General features: G+C 41.2%; 2 protein-coding genes across 3 annotated transcripts in view; one reads left to right on the top strand and one right to left on the bottom strand.

The window, feature by feature from the left end:
* Nucleotides 1-6,491, bottom strand: part of clcn6 (chloride channel 6) — a 37,089-nt gene extending 30,598 nt beyond the window's left edge. The window contains exons 1-3 of the mRNA XM_039800327.1: nucleotides 6,387-6,491; nucleotides 3,676-3,735; nucleotides 2,944-3,009 (exon numbers count right to left, since the gene is read on the bottom strand). Of these exons, the coding sequence (XP_039656261.1) occupies nucleotides 2,944-3,009; nucleotides 3,676-3,735; nucleotides 6,387-6,461 (201 nt within the window). The 5' untranslated portion in view covers nucleotides 6,462-6,491. The remainder of the gene's footprint in view (nucleotides 1-2,943; nucleotides 3,010-3,675; nucleotides 3,736-6,386) is intronic.
* A 734-nt stretch (nucleotides 6,492-7,225) lies between these two features.
* The window catches only part of mthfr (methylenetetrahydrofolate reductase (NAD(P)H)), a 31,899-nt gene continuing 17,315 nt past the window's right edge, over nucleotides 7,226-21,809 (top strand). The window contains exons 1-4 of one of the 2 annotated variants that reach the window (XM_039800328.1): nucleotides 7,226-7,446; nucleotides 10,300-10,572; nucleotides 14,800-15,038; nucleotides 18,203-18,313. In XM_039800328.1, the coding sequence (XP_039656262.1) occupies nucleotides 10,319-10,572; nucleotides 14,800-15,038; nucleotides 18,203-18,313 (604 nt within the window). In that variant the 5' untranslated portion in view covers nucleotides 7,226-7,446; nucleotides 10,300-10,318. Of the gene's footprint in view, nucleotides 7,447-7,710; nucleotides 7,731-10,299; nucleotides 10,573-14,799; nucleotides 15,039-18,202; nucleotides 18,314-21,809 lie in introns of those variants that run through there. The other variant, XM_039800329.1, reaches the window with a different exon arrangement.

The following is a 21,809-nucleotide window of genomic DNA, read 5'->3' as shown; positions in this document are numbered from 1 at the left end:
AAAATGTTGATGGAAACGGTCGAATTCGAGAAAAACAAACAAACTCAAACTCGCAAAAGAAGTTTTTTACACTCGCTTGAGTTTTTTTTTTTTGTCTTTTTCGAAAAAGAGTTAACGCACAAAATGGGAGATGGAACCAGCTTTGCCGAATAAGTTGTGACGTAGCGAACATTAAGGGTTGGGTATCGTTTGGGTTTTTTCCGATACCGGCGCTAAAACGATACTGCCGGTGCCTAAATGGTGCCTGAATGCTTAACCTCTCGCTGTTGGAATCCTCTACAGAGAAATACAGTCACACTTTACACTGTTTAGCTGTCAGCATTTTAACCGTGTTTAATCCAGCTACAGGCTAACGGTAGGCTAACGTTACCTGCTGCCAAGTGAAGGGTTAACTAGCTAACGGTAGGCTAACGTTACCTGCTGCTAAGTATAGTGTTAACTAGCTAACGGTAGTCTAATGTTACCTGCTGCTAAGTATAGTGTTAACTAGCTAACGGTAGGCTAACGTTACCTGCTGCTAAGTATAGTGTTAACTAGCTAACGGTAGGCTAACGTTACCTGCTGCTAAGTATAGTGTTAACTAGCTAACGGTAGTCTAACGTTACCTGCTGCTAAGTATAGTGTTAACTAGCTAACGGTAGGCTAACGTTACCTGCTGCTAAGTATAGTGTTAACTAGCTAACGGTAGGCTAATGTTACCTGCTGCTAAGTATAGTGTTAACTAGCTAACGGTGGCGACGTTACCTGCTGCTAAGTATAGTGTTAACTAGCTAACGGTAGGCTAACGTTACCTGCTGCTAAGTATAGTGTTAACTAGCTAACGGTAGGCTAACGTTACCTGCTGCTAAGTATAGTGTTAACTAGCTAACGGTAGGCTAACGTTACCTGCTGCCAAGTATAGTGTTAACTAGCTAACGGTAGGCTAACGTTACCTGCTGCTAAGTATAGTGTTAACTAGCTAACGGTAGGCTAACGTTACCTGCTGCTAAGTATAGTGTTAACTAGCTAACGGTAGGCTAATGTTACCTGCTGCTAAGTATAGTGTTAACTAACTAACGGTAGGCTAACGTTACCTGCTGCTAAGTATAGTGTTAACTAGCTAACGGTAGGCTAACGTTACCTGCTGCTAAGTATAGTGTTAACTAGCTAACGGTAGGCTAACGTTACCTGCTGCCAAGTATAGTGTTAACTAGCTAACGGTAGGCTAACGTTACCTGCTGCTAAGTATAGTGTTAACTAGCTAACGGTAGGCTAACGTTACCTGCTGCTAAGTATAGTGTTAACTAGCTAACGGTAGTCTAATGTTACCTGCTGCTAAGTATAGTGTTAACTAGCTAACGGTAGGCTAACGTTACCTGCTGCTAAGTATAGTGTTAACTAGCTAACGGTAGGCTAACGTTACCTGCTGCCAAGTATAGTGTTAACTAGCTAACGGTAGGCTAACGTTACCTGCTGCTAAGTATAGTGTTAACTAGCTAACGGTAGGCTAACGTTACCTGCTGCTAAGTATAGTGTTAACTAGCTAACGGTAGTCTAATGTTACCTGCTGCTAAGTATAGTGTTAACTAGCTAACGGTAGGCTAATGTTACCTGCTGCTAAGTATAGTGTTAACTAGCTAACGGTAGGCTAACGTTACCTGCTGCCAAGTGAAGTGTTAACTAGCGTCACATGCAGCGATGCTCCGTTGCCTCTAACGTCTGTTTCAGAGCATCAGAGATCAGCGTAGAAGGCATTTAATTGGCACCGAAATCTGCGTTGCCATTCGGTCCGGTAGATACCGGCCGTTTAGGCACCGGTGCCGTATTAGTACCGCACCAGGTTTCCGTACCCAACCCTAGCGAACATGCAAGTCACATGACTATAGTCCCGGTATCCATCGGATGGGGGAAGGATCAGGATACGGGTCCCCTCCAGTGCACCGTACACTTGTGGCACAAGGTGCGTGGTGGAGTTGTGGTGCGCTGTAGCCCGGGCCTCAGCCGCGTCGGGTAAATTGACGAATTGGTTCAACAGCTTGAATCGTCTGGCCCTGCACACCGCCTATACACAGCGGTGAGCGGTTGTCTCGCTGACACCAAATGTCTCTGCCACGACCCTGGATTCTGCACAGGTGGCCAACTTGTACAAAGCTACCTCTCTCCATTCAGCCGAAGATCTTAGCTTCTCAACTCTTTGATTTAGCGAGCCGATTTGTAATCTACAACCACGCGTAACGGCAACTTGTGACCAAACTACGCTTTGTGTCGTCCAGTTTATTCGCTCTAAACCAGTTGATGGAAACGCTTCTAATTCACATTTTAAAAGTTCACTTAGAATTCGCTTGACAGAAACATGACTATTGCTTTCAACAACGAAACACAGTTTAGCGGCTCTCAATATGAAGTTAAATCACAGACAGCGATATTAAATTGAAATAGTAAAATATAACAATTAGAGGTGTGAATTTTCACTGATCTCCCGATTTCGATTACGATCATCATGTCAGCGATTCAATTCAATATATATACATTTTTCTATTAAAGCCATGTAGGATATTTAATTCATAGCTTTTCAAGCTTCAAAAACCAAACATTCTGCAGAGCTCTAATACTAAATAAATTGGATACATAAACCTATACAGCACTGAGCACATGGCACTTCCTGAATGTGCAAAACATACCAGAATATGTAAACAGAAAGGTCGTTAGACTTACATAAAATTGTAAAAAGAAATAATCGATTATGAGCCGGTCGATTATCGATGCAGCATCGTCCATGTCCACGATTCGATGCATCGATTATTTGATTAATTTCAAGACCTCTAATAACAGTCAAGATAAATGAACACGATGAGGTGGAACTATTATTATTGTTAGTATTTTACATGATATATCTTGAATTGAGAATTCAAATTTGAAAAATATTTAAACAAAAGACACATTTTAACTTCTACGTAGTCTCACCTTGCTGTTCATCCCCTCCAGAATCTCCATGTAGGGTTCACTGATGCAGCGGTCATAATCCAAGCTCTGTTTAGGATTAAAAACAACAAAGACGGTGGAACTATTGGGTCCAGGGTACAAAATTAGCCCCATCCACCAGCCAAAATGAACAGCCTCTGCTAAATAGCCTCTGGAAGGATCTTGTTTTGGTGGAACATGTGGACGTTCAAAAGTAGTTTTAGTCGTGCGACAGAAAACTCAGATTGGACAGATAGTCTAGCTAGCTGTCTGGATTTACCCTGTAGAGATCTGAGGAGCAGTTAACCATAGTCCTCACAAATCAGCCGGAGGTTAGAACGCCAACACAGAGACAGAGGAAGGGGACGCACATCTGACCGAATATCCGGTGGCACCTGAACAATCCCGGAAGTGGAGCGTCGTCGATAGACTAGTGTATTGTGTCAACAGTTAACTTAATTTAATATTATTTGTGCCGTTTTCTTATGCAGGGTGCAAAAGTTCCACCAAAACACGTTCCTTCCCGAGACTCCAGTACCCGCCTTCAAGGAAGTTAACACTTGTCAATGGAGAGTGGCCAGACTCTCTGTACACATGAAATGTACCAGAGTCTGGTAGGACCAGGCTAATGTACCAGAGTCTGGGAGAACCAGGCTAATGTACCAGAGTCTGGGAGAACCAGGCTAATGTACCAGAGTCTGGTAGGACCAGGATAGATGTTCACAGGTTTCTCACCTCATAGTCTTTCCTGGGTAGAATCTCATCTTCTTCAACTTGGATTTCCCCAAGGATCGCCTTGAGGGAAAAAAAACAAATACTTCAAATACAATACAGTTAGTGTATAGGCACACATCCAGCTCGGCAGGGACAGTTTACTAGAAATTAAGCCAGCTACGAACTACAAGTATTTAGCTGCCAACTAATTCAGAAAATAGAGACTTTGGGGAATCTAGCTACCACTGTGACCGCACAGAGTTTACACAGTTACAAATCATAGAGCTGCAACAAGTAATCGATTAGTTAACTAATCCATTCATCTACAGATTAAGTGACAAGAAAATAATGGTTAGTTGCAGCCCTAAGTAAGTACATGATCACAGTGTATGTCCATTATGTCCATCATGGTTAGAAGAACAGGATTCAGTTGACTTATTTTGCAAATTAAACACCTGACGGACATGATGATCTCCAGCTAAATATTGATATTCTCTCGAGCATCACTTACATCTAACAGCAGTGGAATGTAACTAAGTACATTTACTCCAGTACTGTACTTAAGTACAAATGCTGAGGTACTTGTACTTTACTTAAGCCACTTTCTACTTCTACTCTTCAGAGAGAAATATTGTACTTTTTACTCCGCTACATTCATCTGTTCCAGCTTTAGTTACTAGTTACTTTAGTTCCTCCGCTACATTCATCTGTTACAGCTTTAGTTACTAGTTACTTTAGTTACTCCACTACATTCATCTGTTACAGCTTTAGTTACTAGTTACTTTAGTTACTCCGCTACATTCATCTGTTCCAGCTTTAGTTACTAGTTACTTTAGTTACTCCACTACATTCATCTGTTACAGCTTTAGTTACTAGTTACTTTAGTTACTCCGCTACATTCATCTGTTACAGCTTTAGTTACTAGTTACTTTAGTTACTCCACTACATTCATCTGTTACAGCTTTAGTTACTAGTTACTTTAGTTACTCCACTACATTCATCTATTCCAACTTGAGTTACTAGTTACTTTAGTTACTCCGCTACATTCATCTGTTCCAGCTTTAGTTACTAGTTACTTTAGTTACTCCGCTACATTCATCTGTTCCAGCTTTAGTTACTAGTTACTTTAGTTACTCCGCTACATTCATCTGTTCCAGCTTTAGTTACTAGTTACTTTAGTTACTCGCTACATTCATCTGTTACAGCTTTAGTTACTAGTTACTTTAGTTACTAGTTACTTAACACATTAAGATTACTGCACACAGAACACATGTAGTTTATAAAATCTGATGTTTGATTCTAAAGTAAACTAGCCGACAATATAACGGACTACAAGTCCAGCTGAGATGATGAGACCATTAAACACACAGCTGGTTGTATCCTTTACACTTTCTACAATGGGAGGATTTTTCTGCATCGAGTACTTTTAATACTTTAAGTACATTTTCCTGATGATACTTACATACTTTCCCTTAAGTAACATTTTCAATGCAGGACTTTTACTTGTAACTGAGTGTTTTCACAGTGTGGTATTAGTACTTTTACTTAAGTAAAGGATCCGGATACTTTGTCCGCAGCTGACATAGGGTTAGGATTAGGGTAGCACAGGTGGTTTAGCAGGTTCATAATTAATTAACCCTTGTGTTGTCCTTCTGGGTCAATATTGAAAATGAACACTTTGGACGTTTTTGTTACTTATTTTGCCACTTAAAAAAAACACGTTTTGTCTCATTTCGATGTATAACTCATTATTTTTGCAGCATCTTTCCTGCGATTTATTTCCACTACCACTAACAACTTATTAACGCTATTTTTTTACACCATTTTTGGGAATTCATGGTCAATAAAGCTCATTTAGCCTGTATGACATTATATATTTTTTTTTTAGTTTAAAAAAAAAAGCAGAACGTATGAATTATTTTGACTAATATTTAAGATCAGAGGATGTTTATGGATAACGACAGACTGTCAAAGTGAAGTCAGAATAATGCTATGAAATGTGTAGAACACCTAAAAGTCAATACAATGAATGAACTGATCCTTAATTCGACTTGTGAAGAGCATTTCAATGAAACATCCGTGTTACTTTTGGGCAATTTGGTTGAAATAATCCAACCTTTCTGCTATAGAAATTTTGAAAACGGGTCCAATTTGACCCAAAGACAACAATGAGGGTTAAGGACATATTGTATGGGGAATTTGGGACACTAAAACTGCACGTATACCGACTTTTAGGGGTAACCAAACAAAGAAGTTGTTGGTGCTCAAACAAAAAGCTAATTTGGTGTGCAACATGCATGCCGAACAGAAGCAGGGGTTCTCAGAAGCCATACAACGTCTAATTTATGTTAATGAGGGTTAAGTAGCTTTATTAAAAAGAAAGGAAGCCCTATATTGCAAGAGTTCTTAAACGGAGTTTGGTCAGAGGGCTTTCTCTCCACGTGCATGAGTTAAACAGCAAAAAAACATATGTCCCTGAGGCAAAGCTACAGCGTAAGAACAAGTATTGCAGCTTTCAGCCGAGGCGTCGGTTTACATAGTGATGGATTTAAGGTCATTAATGGCATATTTGCAAAAGCGACAAGACACTGAACACACCGAGCAGCAGGGTGGAGCTAGCAAGCCAGAGCAGGGCGCTGAGAGCACATAGTTCAGAGGGAACCCTGAATGGTCGGATTATAAAATGATTAACACATCCCCGGTTTTCACCAGTGGCTTTATTTCGTCCTTACCAGTTCCTCGGGGGTCCGTGTCTCTCCTTCTCTGCAGCAGCATTGGCAACAAAAACAGTTCCCACAACACGCCATCTTCGTTGTTGTGTCATGCTGCGTTCACGGCACGTCGTAAAAGCGTCGAGATTTTCCGATTCGAAAATATCAATAACAGCAGAATTTATTTATTTATTATTTATTTTTTAAAGTACATCTGTTACAGCTTTAGTTACTAGTTACTTTAGTTACTCCGCTACATTCATCTGTTGCAGCTTTAGTTACTAGTTACTTTAGTTACTCCGCTACATTCATCTGTTACAGCTGTAGTTACTAGTTACTTTAGTTACTCCACTACATTCACCTGTTACAGCTTTAGTTACTAGTTACTTTAGTTACTCCACTACATTCACCTGTTACAGCTTTAGTTACTAGTTACTTTAGTTACTAGTTACTTTACACATTCAGACACGTGTAGACTGCACACACAAACACATGTAGTTTATAAAATCTGATGTTTTAATATAAATGAAACTAGTCAACAATATAATGGCCTACAAGTCCAGCTGAGATGATGAGACCATTACCACTACTAGACCACTGGACCACTTTCTAAAAATGGGAGGATTTTTCTGCATCGAATACTTTTAATACTTTAACTACATTTTCCTGACGATACTTACATACTTTCACTTATGTAACATTTTCAGTACAGGACTTTTACTTCTAATAGGTATTAGAACTTTTACATAAGTAAAGGATCTGAATACTTGTTGATGTTGATGTTGATGTTGATGTTGCTGTGTTTGTTACATTTCCCACGGCACGTAAACGCAGCATGAGCAGCTCCGCTACAGTTATACAGATGGGTTGTGTGGTTGTGTCAGCTTGACAGACTGCGATCAGTTCTTATTATACATCTGAATAGTCCCACCCTCCATGGTCCCACCCTTTTACACATATGGTGCCACCTTTTTATCATACATGCATGTGTCCCACGCGCTGCAGCAGTTAAAATTCTGTCCATATTTTGCCCTGGATGGGAGACAGTCGGGGAGACCTTTAGGACAACACGCCGGGAAAGGTGGGAGAGGCTTTGTTTACTTTTCTGTTATTTTCTCAGCGTAAACTAAACGTAAACTGGTTTTAGCCTGAAGTTCAGTGTGGTAGAGTGTAACCTAAGTTAACGTTACGTTACGTATACTACGTTATGTCTATTTACGGCCGAATTCATAACCAATGCAGCGTTTATGAGGCGTTTTGTCTGTAAATAACTTTAAATAAAGTTTTGTTAAAAAAAAAAACAAATCTCATGAGGCACGTAGTTACCGTTAGCTGTGCGCAGCCCGGTGTGCTAGCAGGCCGTTGGTATGTAATGTAACGTTAGCATGCTCTACTACTGCTGCTACTTTAATTAGCTGGGTCTATATCGAGCGGCTCGTGTCGCTCTGTGTTTTGGGACCTAAAGTTTTTACCGACATTTCTTAACGTCACAGATCAGCCGGTTTCTTGCTAATCCTGGCTGCAAAGCATGGTGTGTGTGGGGGGGGCGGAGGCATGTGTAGTTTCTTGTGCATAAATTAAGCCTGCAAGCAGTATTTAAAAAATAAAATAATGTAAATTTAATCTAAACTCGCCCCCCATATTCTTCTGTCAAGTACTGCGCATTCAATTGAGAATTGTTTATTTTATTTCGCAACTTTATTGGCAAATTCTCACAAACGTGTGACACAAACAATCGTAGAACAGTTCGGCATCAGACTTTAAAAAAATAAAAAATAATTATATATATATATATATATATATATATATATATATAAATAATAATAATAATAAATAAAAAATAAATAAATAAATAAAGCAGTCATTACAAGGAACATTGCAATCTTACATAATGATGACATAACATAGCTGCACTTTAAGAAGAGAGTACTTAAATACACAATAAGAAAAAAATAAGGTAAACAATAAAACAAATAAAAATAATGTGTATATATATATATATATATGTGTGTGTATATATATATATATATATATATATATGTTATATATATATATATATATATATATATATAGGATATATATATATATATATATTATATATATATATATATATATGGGTATATGTGTGTATGTATATATATGGGTATATGTGTGTATGTATATGTATGTATACTACATGTATGCCACTACCCAGCATACACAAACACCAACTAATTACCTCATTTTCACACTCCTTCTGTTTTTACATTAATAATCAATAAACCACGTTTAGCCTATTGGAAATTATATCTAATTGTTGAGTTAAAAAAAAAAAATAGCAGAAAGTATTAGGTGTGTTGGCAAGAATCTGGCGATACCATACGTATCACGATACATGGTCACGATTCAATATATTGCGATATATTTACATAAGGCAATAGATAATTTTTGAAAAACTAATATTTAAAAATAGACATGATGTGCATAACAGTCAAAGAAGTTTACTTTAGGTAAACAATTCAGTACACAGAAAATCAAACTGCCAGTTTGGGATTGTGGTTCCCAGGTTCTTAGTGAGCTAATGTTGATATGCTAAAGGAGGCCAAAGGTCAGCCATAGCTACGTTGTTAGCTTCTAGCAAAATGTTAGGCACTGCTAGGCCCTGTTAGGCACTGTTAGGCAAGGACACTAGTGGTGTGTCTCAGCATAGCCATCCAGCAGTAAGGGGTTGATACACAACACAAACATGAACTAGTAGGCCAAAGTTCAGCCATAGCTACGTTGTTAGCTGCTAGCAAAAAGTCAGGCACTGTTAGGCACTGCTAGACACTCTTAGGCAAGGACAGTAGTGGTGTGTCTCAGCAGCCATCTAGCAGTAAGGGGTTGATACACAACACAAACATGAACTACTGTCTTAAATGAATATTTTTGCACATAAACTAAAAAAATAAATCTATCGACTCGATATAGTATTGCTAAATAAAATATTGCGATACTCAAGTGTATAGATTTATTTTTTTCTTACACCCCTAGAAAGTATAAATTATTTTGACGGTGTTTGTAGTTTATGTGGCTGTTTGGGCCTCTTCCCAGGACTGTGTGGGTGTGGTTAGACTGAGTAATTGACATCTTCCTGAGTCTCCTGTTAGTGCTGTTGCACCTGTTAGGGCAGGACACATGACAGCTGTATAATTCTTATTGCTAGAAAGAATTTGTGACTTTATAATAAGTTCCCATCGAAGCTCCGCCCACCTCCAACCTGAGCAGAGTCTAATCAGCCAGAATATCTGAAAACACCTGTGTGGGTGTCCAGAGGCCTTGAAGCATGGTTTGGATATTTGAAATTTGGATTCATGAATATGATATTTAAATTATTTAACCCTCCTGTTGTCCTCGGGTCAAATTTGACCCATTTTCAGAAAGTTTATATACCAAATTTTCAAAAGAAATAACGTGGATGGCCTCCCTACAGCGCTCTTTGCAAGTTTTATTCAATTTTATAGCATTTGAAAAAAAGAAATGATAAAAGAACGTTGGAAAAAAGTGACGAAAGTTTCGGAAAAAGCTCCAAAAATGCGGGAAAAAAACCCACAAATGTCAAAAGGTGCATAAAAAATGTAAAACTTTGAGAAAAGTGACAAAAACTTTGAAAAAATTGACAAAAACATTGGTGGAAAAGTGATTGAAAAAGACGACCAAAACGTAAAAAAAAAGAAAAGTTAAAATTTTGACCCACAAAAACAAAAAGTTGCACGATCAACGGGAAGTCAACACAAGGGTTAACGCCCTGAAGATAATACATGCTGTTAGTAGTTTCTTTGAAGTCGTTATACCAAATATACAACAAACTTTTAAACAAGGCTGTGGTCTGCTATCGCTCAAGATCAAAAGTTATTTGACCCAACAGAGTGAGAAAACGATTTCTTTTTGTGTCTTCTTCTTCTCTTTTTCTCAGCATACGATAATCTGCCGTCATGGTGAACCAGGTTCAGCGCGTGGACGGTAGTTGGCAGTCGTGCAAGAGCGACTCCAGCGGCGCCAGCAACAACAACAGCGGCGGCGAGAGCTCCAAGGAGAGCTCGCGGTGTTCCACGCCGGTGCTGGACGTGGACCGGTCCGACCGGCTGCGGGACAAGATGCGGAGAAGGATGGAGTCCGGGGACCGCTGGTTCTCGCTGGAGTTCTTTCCCCCGCGCACCGCCAGCGGAGCTGTGAACCTCATCTCAAGGCACGTAGACTCAAACTGGAATATTGTCCAGTCCCTCCAGAAAAACGGGATTATGCGATCGCATATCGCATTTCCGCACAAAATATGCGTGGCTTGCATGATTTCATAATTCCCGCAATTTTGTTGCAAAAAAGTGACATAATATATCTTAGCAGAAAGTTGAAAAATGTTGCTTACTTCACACAAGAGCAGCCATTTCCCCCTGTTGCCATGGGAACGTTATGAAGTGATGTAATTACGCGACGTGAACATCATCGAAAAGCAGGTGTTGGGGGAATCACTTTTTTATTTTTTATTTTTCATCAAACCGCAGTTTATGCAAGTTCCCGCAATTTCATCGCGTAAAATTGCATAAATATCTCGCATATTCCATCGCATTTTTTAAGAAAACGTGCCGCATAATCAAGGATTTTTGCCCCGCAACGATCACAAAAAAAACTCAGCATTTTTCTGGAAGGACTGTATTGTTTTCGTTAACACTAGCCGTGTTTCCATCAGCGTATGTTTACGCGCATTTTGAAGTTATCGCATTAGAAAATGTTGATGGAAACGGTGAAATTCTGAAAAAGTTTTTACACTCGCTTGAAGTGTTTTTTTTTTTTTTTGCCTTTTTCGAAAAAAGAGTTAAAGCAACGCTAGGTAACTTTTCACGCTTCGGTCCCCCTACAGGTTGGAAGCGGAATTGTCCGTTACATTACATTGTGCAAGTTTGCCAGATCGGGGAGCGGATCTGTAGTTCGAATGAACTGGACAGTGTACTGTAACGGACAATCCCACTTCCAACCTGTAGGGGGACCGAAGCGGGAAATGTTCTCTAGTATTGCTTTAAAGTGCCCATATTATGAAAAAAACACTTTTTCTGGGATTTGGGGTGTTCTTTTGTGTCTCTGGTGCTTCCACACACATACAAAAAATCCATCCATGCTGTTTTGAGTGAGATACGGTTTCTGAATTAGTCCTGCTTTCAGTCCCCTAGTGAGCTGTTCAAAATCGGCCTCGGACTGTGACGTCACAGTCCGAAACCACAACCGTTAGCTCTTAGCGTTAGCCGGCTAATGCTAGCGTTAGCATGCTAACGCTAGCATGCTACGTCGTTCTCAATAGCAAAGCACTGCTACAACACACACAAGTTCACCATAATCTACAAAAGAACTACTTACATGTGCTCCCTGGTTTAGAAGAAGTCTCCCAGCTAATCCTGCCTTGTAACTGACCAAAGTTGGAGAAACAGGCTTTCTTCTTTACTGTCTCTAGAGTTAGCTAGCTGACATGCTCTACATCTGAGCTACTGTGCGTAGCGAGTGGCAATCAAAGATAGTACAGAAGAAGAAGATGAAAAGAGGTCTCACTCTGTAGCTAAAACAGAAACCAGGTGAAAAGAGGATCTGCAGCAGTGAGAGAGAGCTGTGCAGCACAACAACAATATGGTGTTTTTTGAAAATTAAACCATGCAAACCTATTCTGGTACAACCTTAAAATACAGTTATGAACCTGAAAATGAGCATAATATGGGCGCTTTAATGCGCAAAACGGGAGATGGAAACAGCTTTGCCGAATAAGTTGTGACGTAGCGAACATGTCAGGGCTCTGACGCACCAACCTGATAATCGGCCGTGGGACAGTCTGGCGAGGTCGGTGACTCGAGTCTGTTCGGTGTGTCCCGTGCCGTCGTCCGTCGGACAATTTTGGCCGACCTGACCTGCTGGGTCGGAGGGCGGGGAGTCGGATCTGATTGGTGGAGAGCTAACCCGGAAATGACGAGCCAGATGAGCGTGACTAATCTTCTCAAAATCTGAAGCTCTGAAAAGCAGACAGATTCAGCAGATTTCTCTCTTAAAATGTTTTCAGGAACACATTTTCGGTGAACTATCTTCGTAAAATATGAGATCGTATTCTGAATGAGCCGCCATTAACGGCCGGTTGAAAAATCCGGGAGCAGCCAGACCCACGTGACGCGTTCGTCCACCGCCTGCTGCTATGGAGACGGATTGCGTCTCGCGCACGCGCAGAACGTACTCTCAGGTCGGCGTCGCTTCGGTGTGTTCTGAGGCACTTTTTGGACATCGGGGAGCCGGCTGATCAGTCCCACTGCCTTTTGCTGCCGAAAGGCGCGTTAGGTGTGGTTTGGGGCTTTAGTCCCACGACTATAGTCCCGGTATCCATCGGATGGGGAAGGATCGGAAACGGGCGATCCAGTGCACCGTAATTTCGGCGCAAGGTGTGGGTGGTGCGTTGCGCTGTGCCTGGGCCTCACGCCACGTCGGGTAAATGGAATTGGTTCAACAGCTTGAATCGTCTGGTCCTGCAACCGTGCGTAAACAGCGGGAATGGGGGTTCCCGCTGACACCAAATTGCGCCTGCCACCCTTTGGATTCTGCACAGGTGGCCAACTTGTACAGAGCTACCTCTTTGACAATCTGAACCCTCCTACAACCGCAATGGCTGCAGCTGATTGGACGAACGCGTCACGTGGGGCTGGCTGCTCCCGGATTTCAAAACCGACCATAATGGCGGCTCGTTCGCATCTCGTATTTTACGAACACTGTTCACAAAACGTTTTTCTGAAAACATTTTAAGTAGGGCTGCCACCTCTTAGTCGATTAGTCGACTAATCGGTCGTTTTGGTCTTAGTCGACTAAGATTTCTTTAGTCGATTAGTCATTTTTTTATGCTTATTCATGCTTAATTACTTATTTCCAAGAAACTTCTGAACACATTTATGGTAAACACAAGATTTAAAGTGGTGCTTTTGCAGGATTAATTGTGGAGAAACTCAGTTTTACAGATGGTTAATTAACTACATTTATATTGTGCTTTTCTAGTCTAGTCAAAGTGATGGTTCGGAGTAATTTCACCCTAGGGTCCTTTGCACAATGACCTCGAGCCAAACACCCCCCCAGAAGCTTTTTTCAGCTGGGTCGAACATTGGGAGAGTTAGCGTAGAGTAGCGTTATCAGCTGAATAGCTTAGCGCAGGGGCTAATGGATCCGAAGTGTCTCTTAACATTACCCCACTAATAGTGCCCGAAATGATACCAAAGGTCTACACTAGTATATATAGGTTATGCTCTCATAAAACGATGGATTGGAAAGTTTGTAAGTACACCAGAAGTTTATGTAAATAACACTTGGCTGCTGGCTTCTGCTCTCTGCTGTTGTTGTTGCTGCTGTAAGACGAGTGCTTAGGGACCGTCTACAAATTACTACACCGAAAACAGATGCAACAAAAATATTTTTTAATTTAACTTATTTTTTAAAGTAAGTGCTGTAGTATAACTAGCAGGAGACAAGTAATAATTGAGGTAAGTTTGGAGACATTACCTTATTTAATCATTAAATTAATAAATATTTTTGTTGCATCTCTTTTCGGTGTTACTCTTACTGCCCGGTAGTAACAGCAGCAGCAGAGAGCAGAAGCCAGCAGGCAAGTGTTATTTACATAAACTTCTGGTGTACTAACAGACTTTCCAATCCATCGTTTTATGAGAGCATAACCTATTTGTACTACTGTAGACGTTTGGTATCATTTCGGGCATTATTAGTGGGGTAATGTTAAGAGACACTTCGGATCCATTAGCCTCTGCGCTAAGCTATTCAGCTGATAACGCTACACTAGGCTAACGCTCCCAATGTTCGACCCAGGTGAAAAAAGCTTCTGGGGGGGTGTTTGGCTCGAGATCATGGTGCAAAGGACCCTAGGGTGAAATTACTCCGAACCATCACTTTAACGACCTCTCAAAGCGCACAGCTCTGTCAATTAAATCAACTAATCGATTAGTCGAAAAAATCGTACAAGTGTTAGTCGACTAAGAATTTCTTTAGTCGAGGACAGCCCTAATTTTAAGGGAGAGAGAGACCGTGCAGTTGCTGAATCTGTCCTAATCTGTCAGATCGACAACGGTCAGTTTAAAAGATTTCGTCAGCTTTTGAGAGCCGACGAGCCGAACTTGCCCGCTCCTCATTTGCAAAAAGTTGGCTGAATTCAACTTTATGCAAAAGAGGAGCGGGCGACTCGACGCCGCGCTCCTCCAAAGTCCCCGCGACGCAACCGCAATGCATTGCAAGGCTGCTCACATAGAAATGAATGGGACACACACACCTTTTTAGATTTGAAAACAAGGTGACTGAAAGTACAAAGCTAGTCTCAGAGCATTATAACTAACCACGGAAGAATTGTCTATAAGCAACAGCTGGACTCATTCTTCTAAGCGTGTGATTTTTGCTGCAGATTTGACCGTATGGGCACCGGAGGGCCCCTGTTTATCGACATCACCTGGCACCCAGCGGGGGACCCGGGCTCGGACAAGGAAACCTCGTCTCTGATGATCGCCAGCACAGCGGTGAATTACTGCGGCCTGGAGAGCATCCTCCACCTGACCTGCTGCAACCAGACCAAAGAGAAGATCAGCGGCCACCTGGCCAAAGCAAAGCACCTGGGCCTCAAAAACATCATGGCACTGAGGGGAGGTAGGACACATCTGGTCACATTCTTAACTACGTGAGAGGCTGCAGAGCTGCAAAGAGAAAATCGATTAATTGTCAACTAGTCTATATCGACGACGTTTCATTTCCCGGATTGCTGCGTTGCCGCCAGAAATGCCGCCGGATGTCCCTCTTTTTAGGCCTTCCTCTGTCTTTGTGTTGGTGTTCTAACCTCCGGTGGATTTGTGAGGACTATGGTTAACTGCTCCTCAAATCCAGACAGCTAGCTAGACTATCTGTCCAGTCTGAGGTTTCTGTTGCACGACTAAAACAACCTTTGAACGTACACATGTTCCACCAAAACAAGTTCCTTCCAGAGGCTATTTAGCAGAGGCACCGTGGCTCTGTCCGGCGCTTAGCTCCGCCCAAGACGATTGCAGTGTTTCCTCTAGGATTTCATTTTAGCAGTGAGGACCCCCCCCCCCACCGCGCGCCCCGCCGCCAAATGTTTTACGTATTAAACAGAATTGGCACTTCGCTGCAACACAAACAAATCTATTTATTCACCTCTATTCACACACAATGAGGCATATTTTCATTTCGTTTTGATTGAACTGTATTTTTGAGGAACTGTAGGTTTTACAAGAAATTCATCATAGGGAAACCAAAACCAAAAGTAGGCTATATATAGTATGAAACCATTCATAATGAAACTAATTGCATATTTGCCTCAGTGGCAAAGTTGGCAGCATTGCAGTGTGCATTTGATTTTTCTTGGCTGTTGGGAAAAAAAACTCCAAGGCTGGGTTACACTAGAACGGCCAGGACGGTCTTGATATTTATATGTGTAATAACTTTGCTTAATAAAAAAATACAATCCTGCTGGTACCTGACTTTTCCTAAAAGAGTCTGTATTTTAATTTAAAATGTTTTTTATATACTGTACATTACACAAAAGGCAAAGAAAATACAATCACTTTGACCTATTTTGGCCATACTGTCATATTGACCGCTCGGATTTTCGCGGTTTTGTTTTTAATCGTTTGCGTGGTTGAAGATGCATCTTGGTTGCTTAGTGATAATCATAACCTCTGTCAGAGAAACGTAACTAGCGGTCTCGAGTAACAAGTGTGGGCAATGCATCGCCGATGGGCTGAAGGCAAAGCCAGAGTCGGTAACCTAGGCTACGACGTGGATGGTTCTGAATCAGAAGAAAAGCGCCGGGCGATCGCTCTGTGAAAGGCGCAGTAGGCCTACACGTAGACGGTAGCTGTCTACGTGTCCATATAACTTTATACATGCTACAACTGGCTGGAATCATTGCACACAGCTGAGAGCGGAGTTTATGGAGGAAAAAAGGGCAGCGGCGCACGGTCCGAGCTGCGCTGCGCACCGCAGCAGACACCAAATCGGAGGCGGTGCCTGCCAGGTTAGGTTAGGTTATAAATGTTCAAATAGCATACTTTTAATTGTTATTTGGCTGTGAATTATGTTGAATGAATTTCCCCCAATATGTTTCATGAATGTATGAAATAATCACGGTTTAGCCTACTATGCCATGATATGATATCAAGGGCGTTGTATTGAATCAACAGCCACGTGCAATTTAGCTAGCAGGTGAAGGTGAAACTAAAATGTGCGAGAACTATAGACTAATACAGGCTTAAATGAACTGACAATATAAGTTATACGACTTACAGTTGTCAAGAATGCACACATGCCATCTCAACCGGAGGACAGCCTGTCTCTTTTTTCTTTCTCCCTTTTCTCCGAGTGGCGCGCGTGCCCACTCGCGTTGTGAAGCGTGTGTCTGCGATATTCTCCGTCGACGCGCTCTTTACAATCACTGCTGACAGACGGCTTTTTGTATATATATTTCTGATACCGTGGCGGGAGAAATCTAACCGTGGCGGACCGCCACTTGCCAATCAACATAGAGGAAACACTGCGTGATTGTTTTCAAGAAATGCAAATAAACCAGAGAACGTTTTTCTCCCATCCAGGAAAGCTGTGTGACCAATTGCGAGACTAATTGTCTGTTAAATGAATTGCCAAATATTTTGATAATCTGTTTGAGTCATGTTTTTATGAGGAAAAAGTAAAACCTCTCTGATGTCAGCTTGTTAAATGTGAATATTTTCTAGTTTCTTCTCTCCTCTGTGACAGTAACGTGAATATCTTTGAGTTGTGGACAAAACAAGACATTTGAAGATGTCATCTTGGGCTTTTTGGGAAACACATTTTTCACCATTTGTTTCGACATTTTATATTCGAAATAAGACGACGAAGTACTCAACATGTCTTGTTTTGTCCACAACTTAAAGATATTCAGTTTACTGTCACAGAGGAGAGAAGAAACTAGAAACCTATTCAGGTAGAACAGGGAGTAGTCGTTCAGCTCGCCGAACGCTGGAGACGAGGAGTTTCCCCTGAAGACATCAACAACAAACACCTGTTTGACAACTTCACCATATTACACTAATGCAAAACAACATTTTTAGGGCTGCAACTGAAGATTATTTTCACTGTTGATTAATCCGCCGATTATTTTCTGGATGAATGGATTAGTTTTGTCTCTAACATGAATCATAAATGTGTTTCCCAAGGCCCGAGACTCCACACACACACACACACACACACACACACACACACACACACACACACACACACACACATTTAACAAGCTGCAATCAAAGAATTTGATTTATGTATATACTATATTAGGGCTAGAGAAAATCAAATATCACAAAATGTTATTTACACAATGAGATTTTTGAGAAATGATTTAATAACTTAGTGGGTAAAGGCAAATAATAGAACAGCTAGAATAGTCCGGTAAGTTCAGAAAAGTACATCACTTTACTGTAATGCAGCCTTTAAAACCAGGAAAAGACAACACTTACCGATTATCGATATTACGATATCCAAAATCTAAGACAATATCTAGTCTCACATCACGATATCAATATAATATAGCGATATATTGCCCAGCCCTATACTATATATGCCAAAATAGTTGGCGATTAATTTAATAGTTAGCGACTAATCCATGAATCGACTAATCTTTGCACTTCGCTCCTGCTGATTGGTTGGTCTCAAATAATGTGATGTTTCCACATTGGAGTGGGAAATTAGAGTATAGCTCTGGAGATCGTCATAGTAACGTATGTCGGCCAGCTATAAGGTGCGATGTTGTAATATCTCCACAGACCCAGTGGGAGCCGACTGGGAGGAAGAGGAGGGAGGCTTCAACTACGCCACCGACCTCGTTAAACACATCCGGTCAGAGTTTGATGACTACTTTGACATCTGCGTTGCCGGTATGTTTTCAGCCTCCAGGTTGTCTATTTCTCTTTTTTTTGTGTGTCTGTGTGTTTGAATTTTTTGGGCTGCTGTAACACGGGAATTTCCCCATCTTCTCTTATCTTATCTCTCGCCTGGAGAAATACTTCTATAGTATAGATGTGTCTCAGTATGAAAGTTGTATCCCCAGTATAATGCATTGGGTTGCAAAGGGGTGGAAATTTCCAGAAACTTTCCATGGAAAGTTTAGCTGGGGAACTTTGGAAACATTCCAATTTGGAAACTTTCATGGGAATTAATGGAAATAATGGGAGTTTGGATGGGATGTAGTCCTTGGGCTCAAATGTCTTCAATCTGCTGTAGAATGTTGGATTTTAGAAATAATCTGTGCAGTGGGTGTGGCCTCAGTAGCCCTGCAGTAGGCTAAGTAGTAGCCCAAACCATTGACCTTTAGCTTAACATATGAGCTAGCTAGCATGCAGCCTTTGATTTTACTATGGTTATGGTTATATGCGTGCTCAGCTAACCATCAGCTAGATGTAAGAACAAGTGGGCTATACAATTAACACACACAGGTTAATAGCAAAATCCCGTATTTTAAAAACTAAATGTTGGCAAGTATGTAGTAACCTATGCTGATTACTGTGTGCGTGGATGTCATTGACAAATATAGGGAGGACGTTCAACTGAAGTTGCATTAAATTAGGTTGTTTTAACCAAGATTATGCTGCAAGATGGGTTTTTTTCAACTATATTTAAGTTCCCTGTTATAGAGTAAAAGTATTATAAGAAGCAATATTCAAAATATTCAGTTAATTCCTGTTTATTCTCGTTAATTCCCATGGAAAGTTTCCAACTTTGAAAATTCCCGGAATTTTGCAACCCTAATAATGCATAGACTTGGGAACACGCAGTTAGTTAGCACAAGCTTTGATTTCCTTTATAAGTTCAGGAATCTGAGTGTGTATTAGACGCGGGACACACGCTAACACAGTTAGCTTAAGCTTTGAGTACCATTATAAGTCCAGGAATGTACCCCGTATACGTTGTCAGGGATACTTCGGATCTGTTTTGTTTACCCACACGTGTGTTTTAACTTAAATTCTGGACTTCAGTAAACTTTGCTTAACTGAACTCTTCGTCTCAGATTGATCCTTGTGTTCTGGTAAACTTAAGTCCGAAGTTAGATGGCGCGGGAATTAATAAATTGGAGTGAGATTTGAGAGGCCTCGGGGCCTTATTTTAGACACAATTCCCTACGCGCATCGCACAATATACATCACCTCGCTCGCTAGCTAGCTAGCTTAGCTCTGTTCCACAACACATGTAACTATATCATCCCTGATGTGTTTTATCCAAGGGGGTAAGCTTCGCTTCAGAACTCGAACCTCCTATGGCGCCATTTTGTTGCTACAAAGCCATCACCTCCCGTTAGCATCCCATTGACTCCCATTCATTTTGGCGTCACTTTGACAGAGAATAACTTTACATCTGAAGCGTTTAAAGACTCTATTTGTCCGTTGTTTATTTCTAAAGAAACACGACAATGTATAAAAGGCTCCATTACCTTGTACCTCACGTTATGGCTCCGTAGCAGACGCTTTTATAAAAATAAAAAAACGATTGTGTCACACAGTAGAGGAATTACCGTATAGTACAGGAGAAGCTCTCAGGCAGTTTGGACTTCCATTATCTGTTTAGGTTTAATTACTAATGTTAACTAGCATGTTAGTGATCAGTAATTAGCCTGTGCCTATGTTATCTCCTTACATATACCTACGCTCTCCGTCTCTGTAAGATTGGGAATGATTGAGATTTCTCTCGGCACAGCTACCAGAAGACTTCACACTTTCAGACAGGTTGCTCACGTCACATTTCCGTCATCTCTCTCAGTTGGAGGCTGCTCAGTAACGCTGGCTATCACCGGAAAAGTGCTTCTAATATCCTTCACTGGTCTCCGTCCAGAGACACGGGATCTGTTGGTCCATTATATATACTATGGTTTTATCCAGCAAAGTTTTATCAGCCGTGAAGAGAAAAAAAAGAGCGAGATCTGCTGCTCGTGAGAGTAACGTTACATCCCGGTACCAAACGCAGACATCGTAGCTCCAGAGAGACGCCACTTGGAGACTCAGAAGCGTGGAGTCTTTCTGATGACGTATTTTCACAGTCTTACACTTCAACAGTTTTACGACAAACTGAGACTTTCTTCACTTGGCTCAATTAAAACGGGATCAAAAAATAATTCATTGCTCCCCGCTCGCTACCGTACATATCGTCTCCGAAATAGACCTTTTTCATGGCAAACGTGTTGACATGTCACAGTAGGAAAGCACAAGTGTATTCAAAACCATTACTGATGTCTGCATTCCACTTAGGAGAGGTCCTGGTATTAAACCATTACTGATGGCTGTATTCCACTTAGGAGAGGCCCTGGTATTAAACCATTAATGATGTCTGCATTCCACTTAGGAGAGGTCCTGGTATTAAACCATTAATGATGGCTGCATTCCACTTAGGAGAGGTCCTGGTATTAAACCATTACTGATGGCTGCATTCCACTTAGGAGAGGCCCTGGTATTAAACCATTACTGATGGCTGCATTCCACTTAGGAGAGGTCCTGGTATTAAACCATTAATGATGGCTGCATTCCACTTAGGAGAGGCCCTGGTATTAAACCATTACTGATGGCTGCATTCCACTTAGGAGAGGCCCTGGTATTAAACCATTACTGATGGCTACATTCCACTTAGGAGAGGCCCTGGTATTAAACCATTACTGATGTCTGCATTCCACTTAGGAGAGGTCCTGGTATTAAACCATTACTGATGGCTACATTCCACTTAGGAGAGGTCCTGGTATTAAACCATTACTGATGTCTGCATTCCACTTAGGAGAGGCCCTGGTATTAAACCATTACTGATGTCTGCATTCCACTTAGGAGAGGTCCTGGTATTAAACCATTACTGATGGCTGCATTCCACTTAGGAGAGGCCCTGGTATTAAACCATTACTGATGTCTGCATTCCACTTAGGAGAGACCCTGGTATTAAACCATTACTGATGGCTGCATTCCACTTAGGAGAGGCCCTGGTATTAAACCATTAATGATGGCTGCATTCCACTTAGGAGAGACCCTGGTATTAAACCATTACTGATGGCTGCATTCCACTTAGGAGAGGCCCTGGTATTAAACCATTGATGATGGCTGCATTCCACTTAGGAGAGGTCCTGGTATTAAACCATTACTGATGGCTGCATCCCACTTAGGAGAGGTCCTGGTATTGTGCATGCTGACTCACTGAAATATCTCACTGGGACACTTGATAGAACTAAGCCATTGTTAAGGTTATCAATCTCAGCTGTGCTTTTCCTACTATGACAAGTCAACATGTCTGCTGTGAAAAAGGTCCATAAGGTCCCATGGTTGGTCCACTGAAAGGGGAGGGACTTCGCCTCTCTCTCTCTCTCTCTCTATTTGAAGTATCATTTTGTGATTTTAAATATGTTTG

This window comes from Perca fluviatilis, chromosome 5, assembly GCF_010015445.1.
Source record: "Perca fluviatilis chromosome 5, GENO_Pfluv_1.0, whole genome shotgun sequence".
Taxonomy (NCBI): domain Eukaryota; kingdom Metazoa; phylum Chordata; class Actinopteri; order Perciformes; family Percidae; genus Perca; species Perca fluviatilis.
This window is presented reverse-complemented; position numbering and strand designations above follow the sequence as displayed.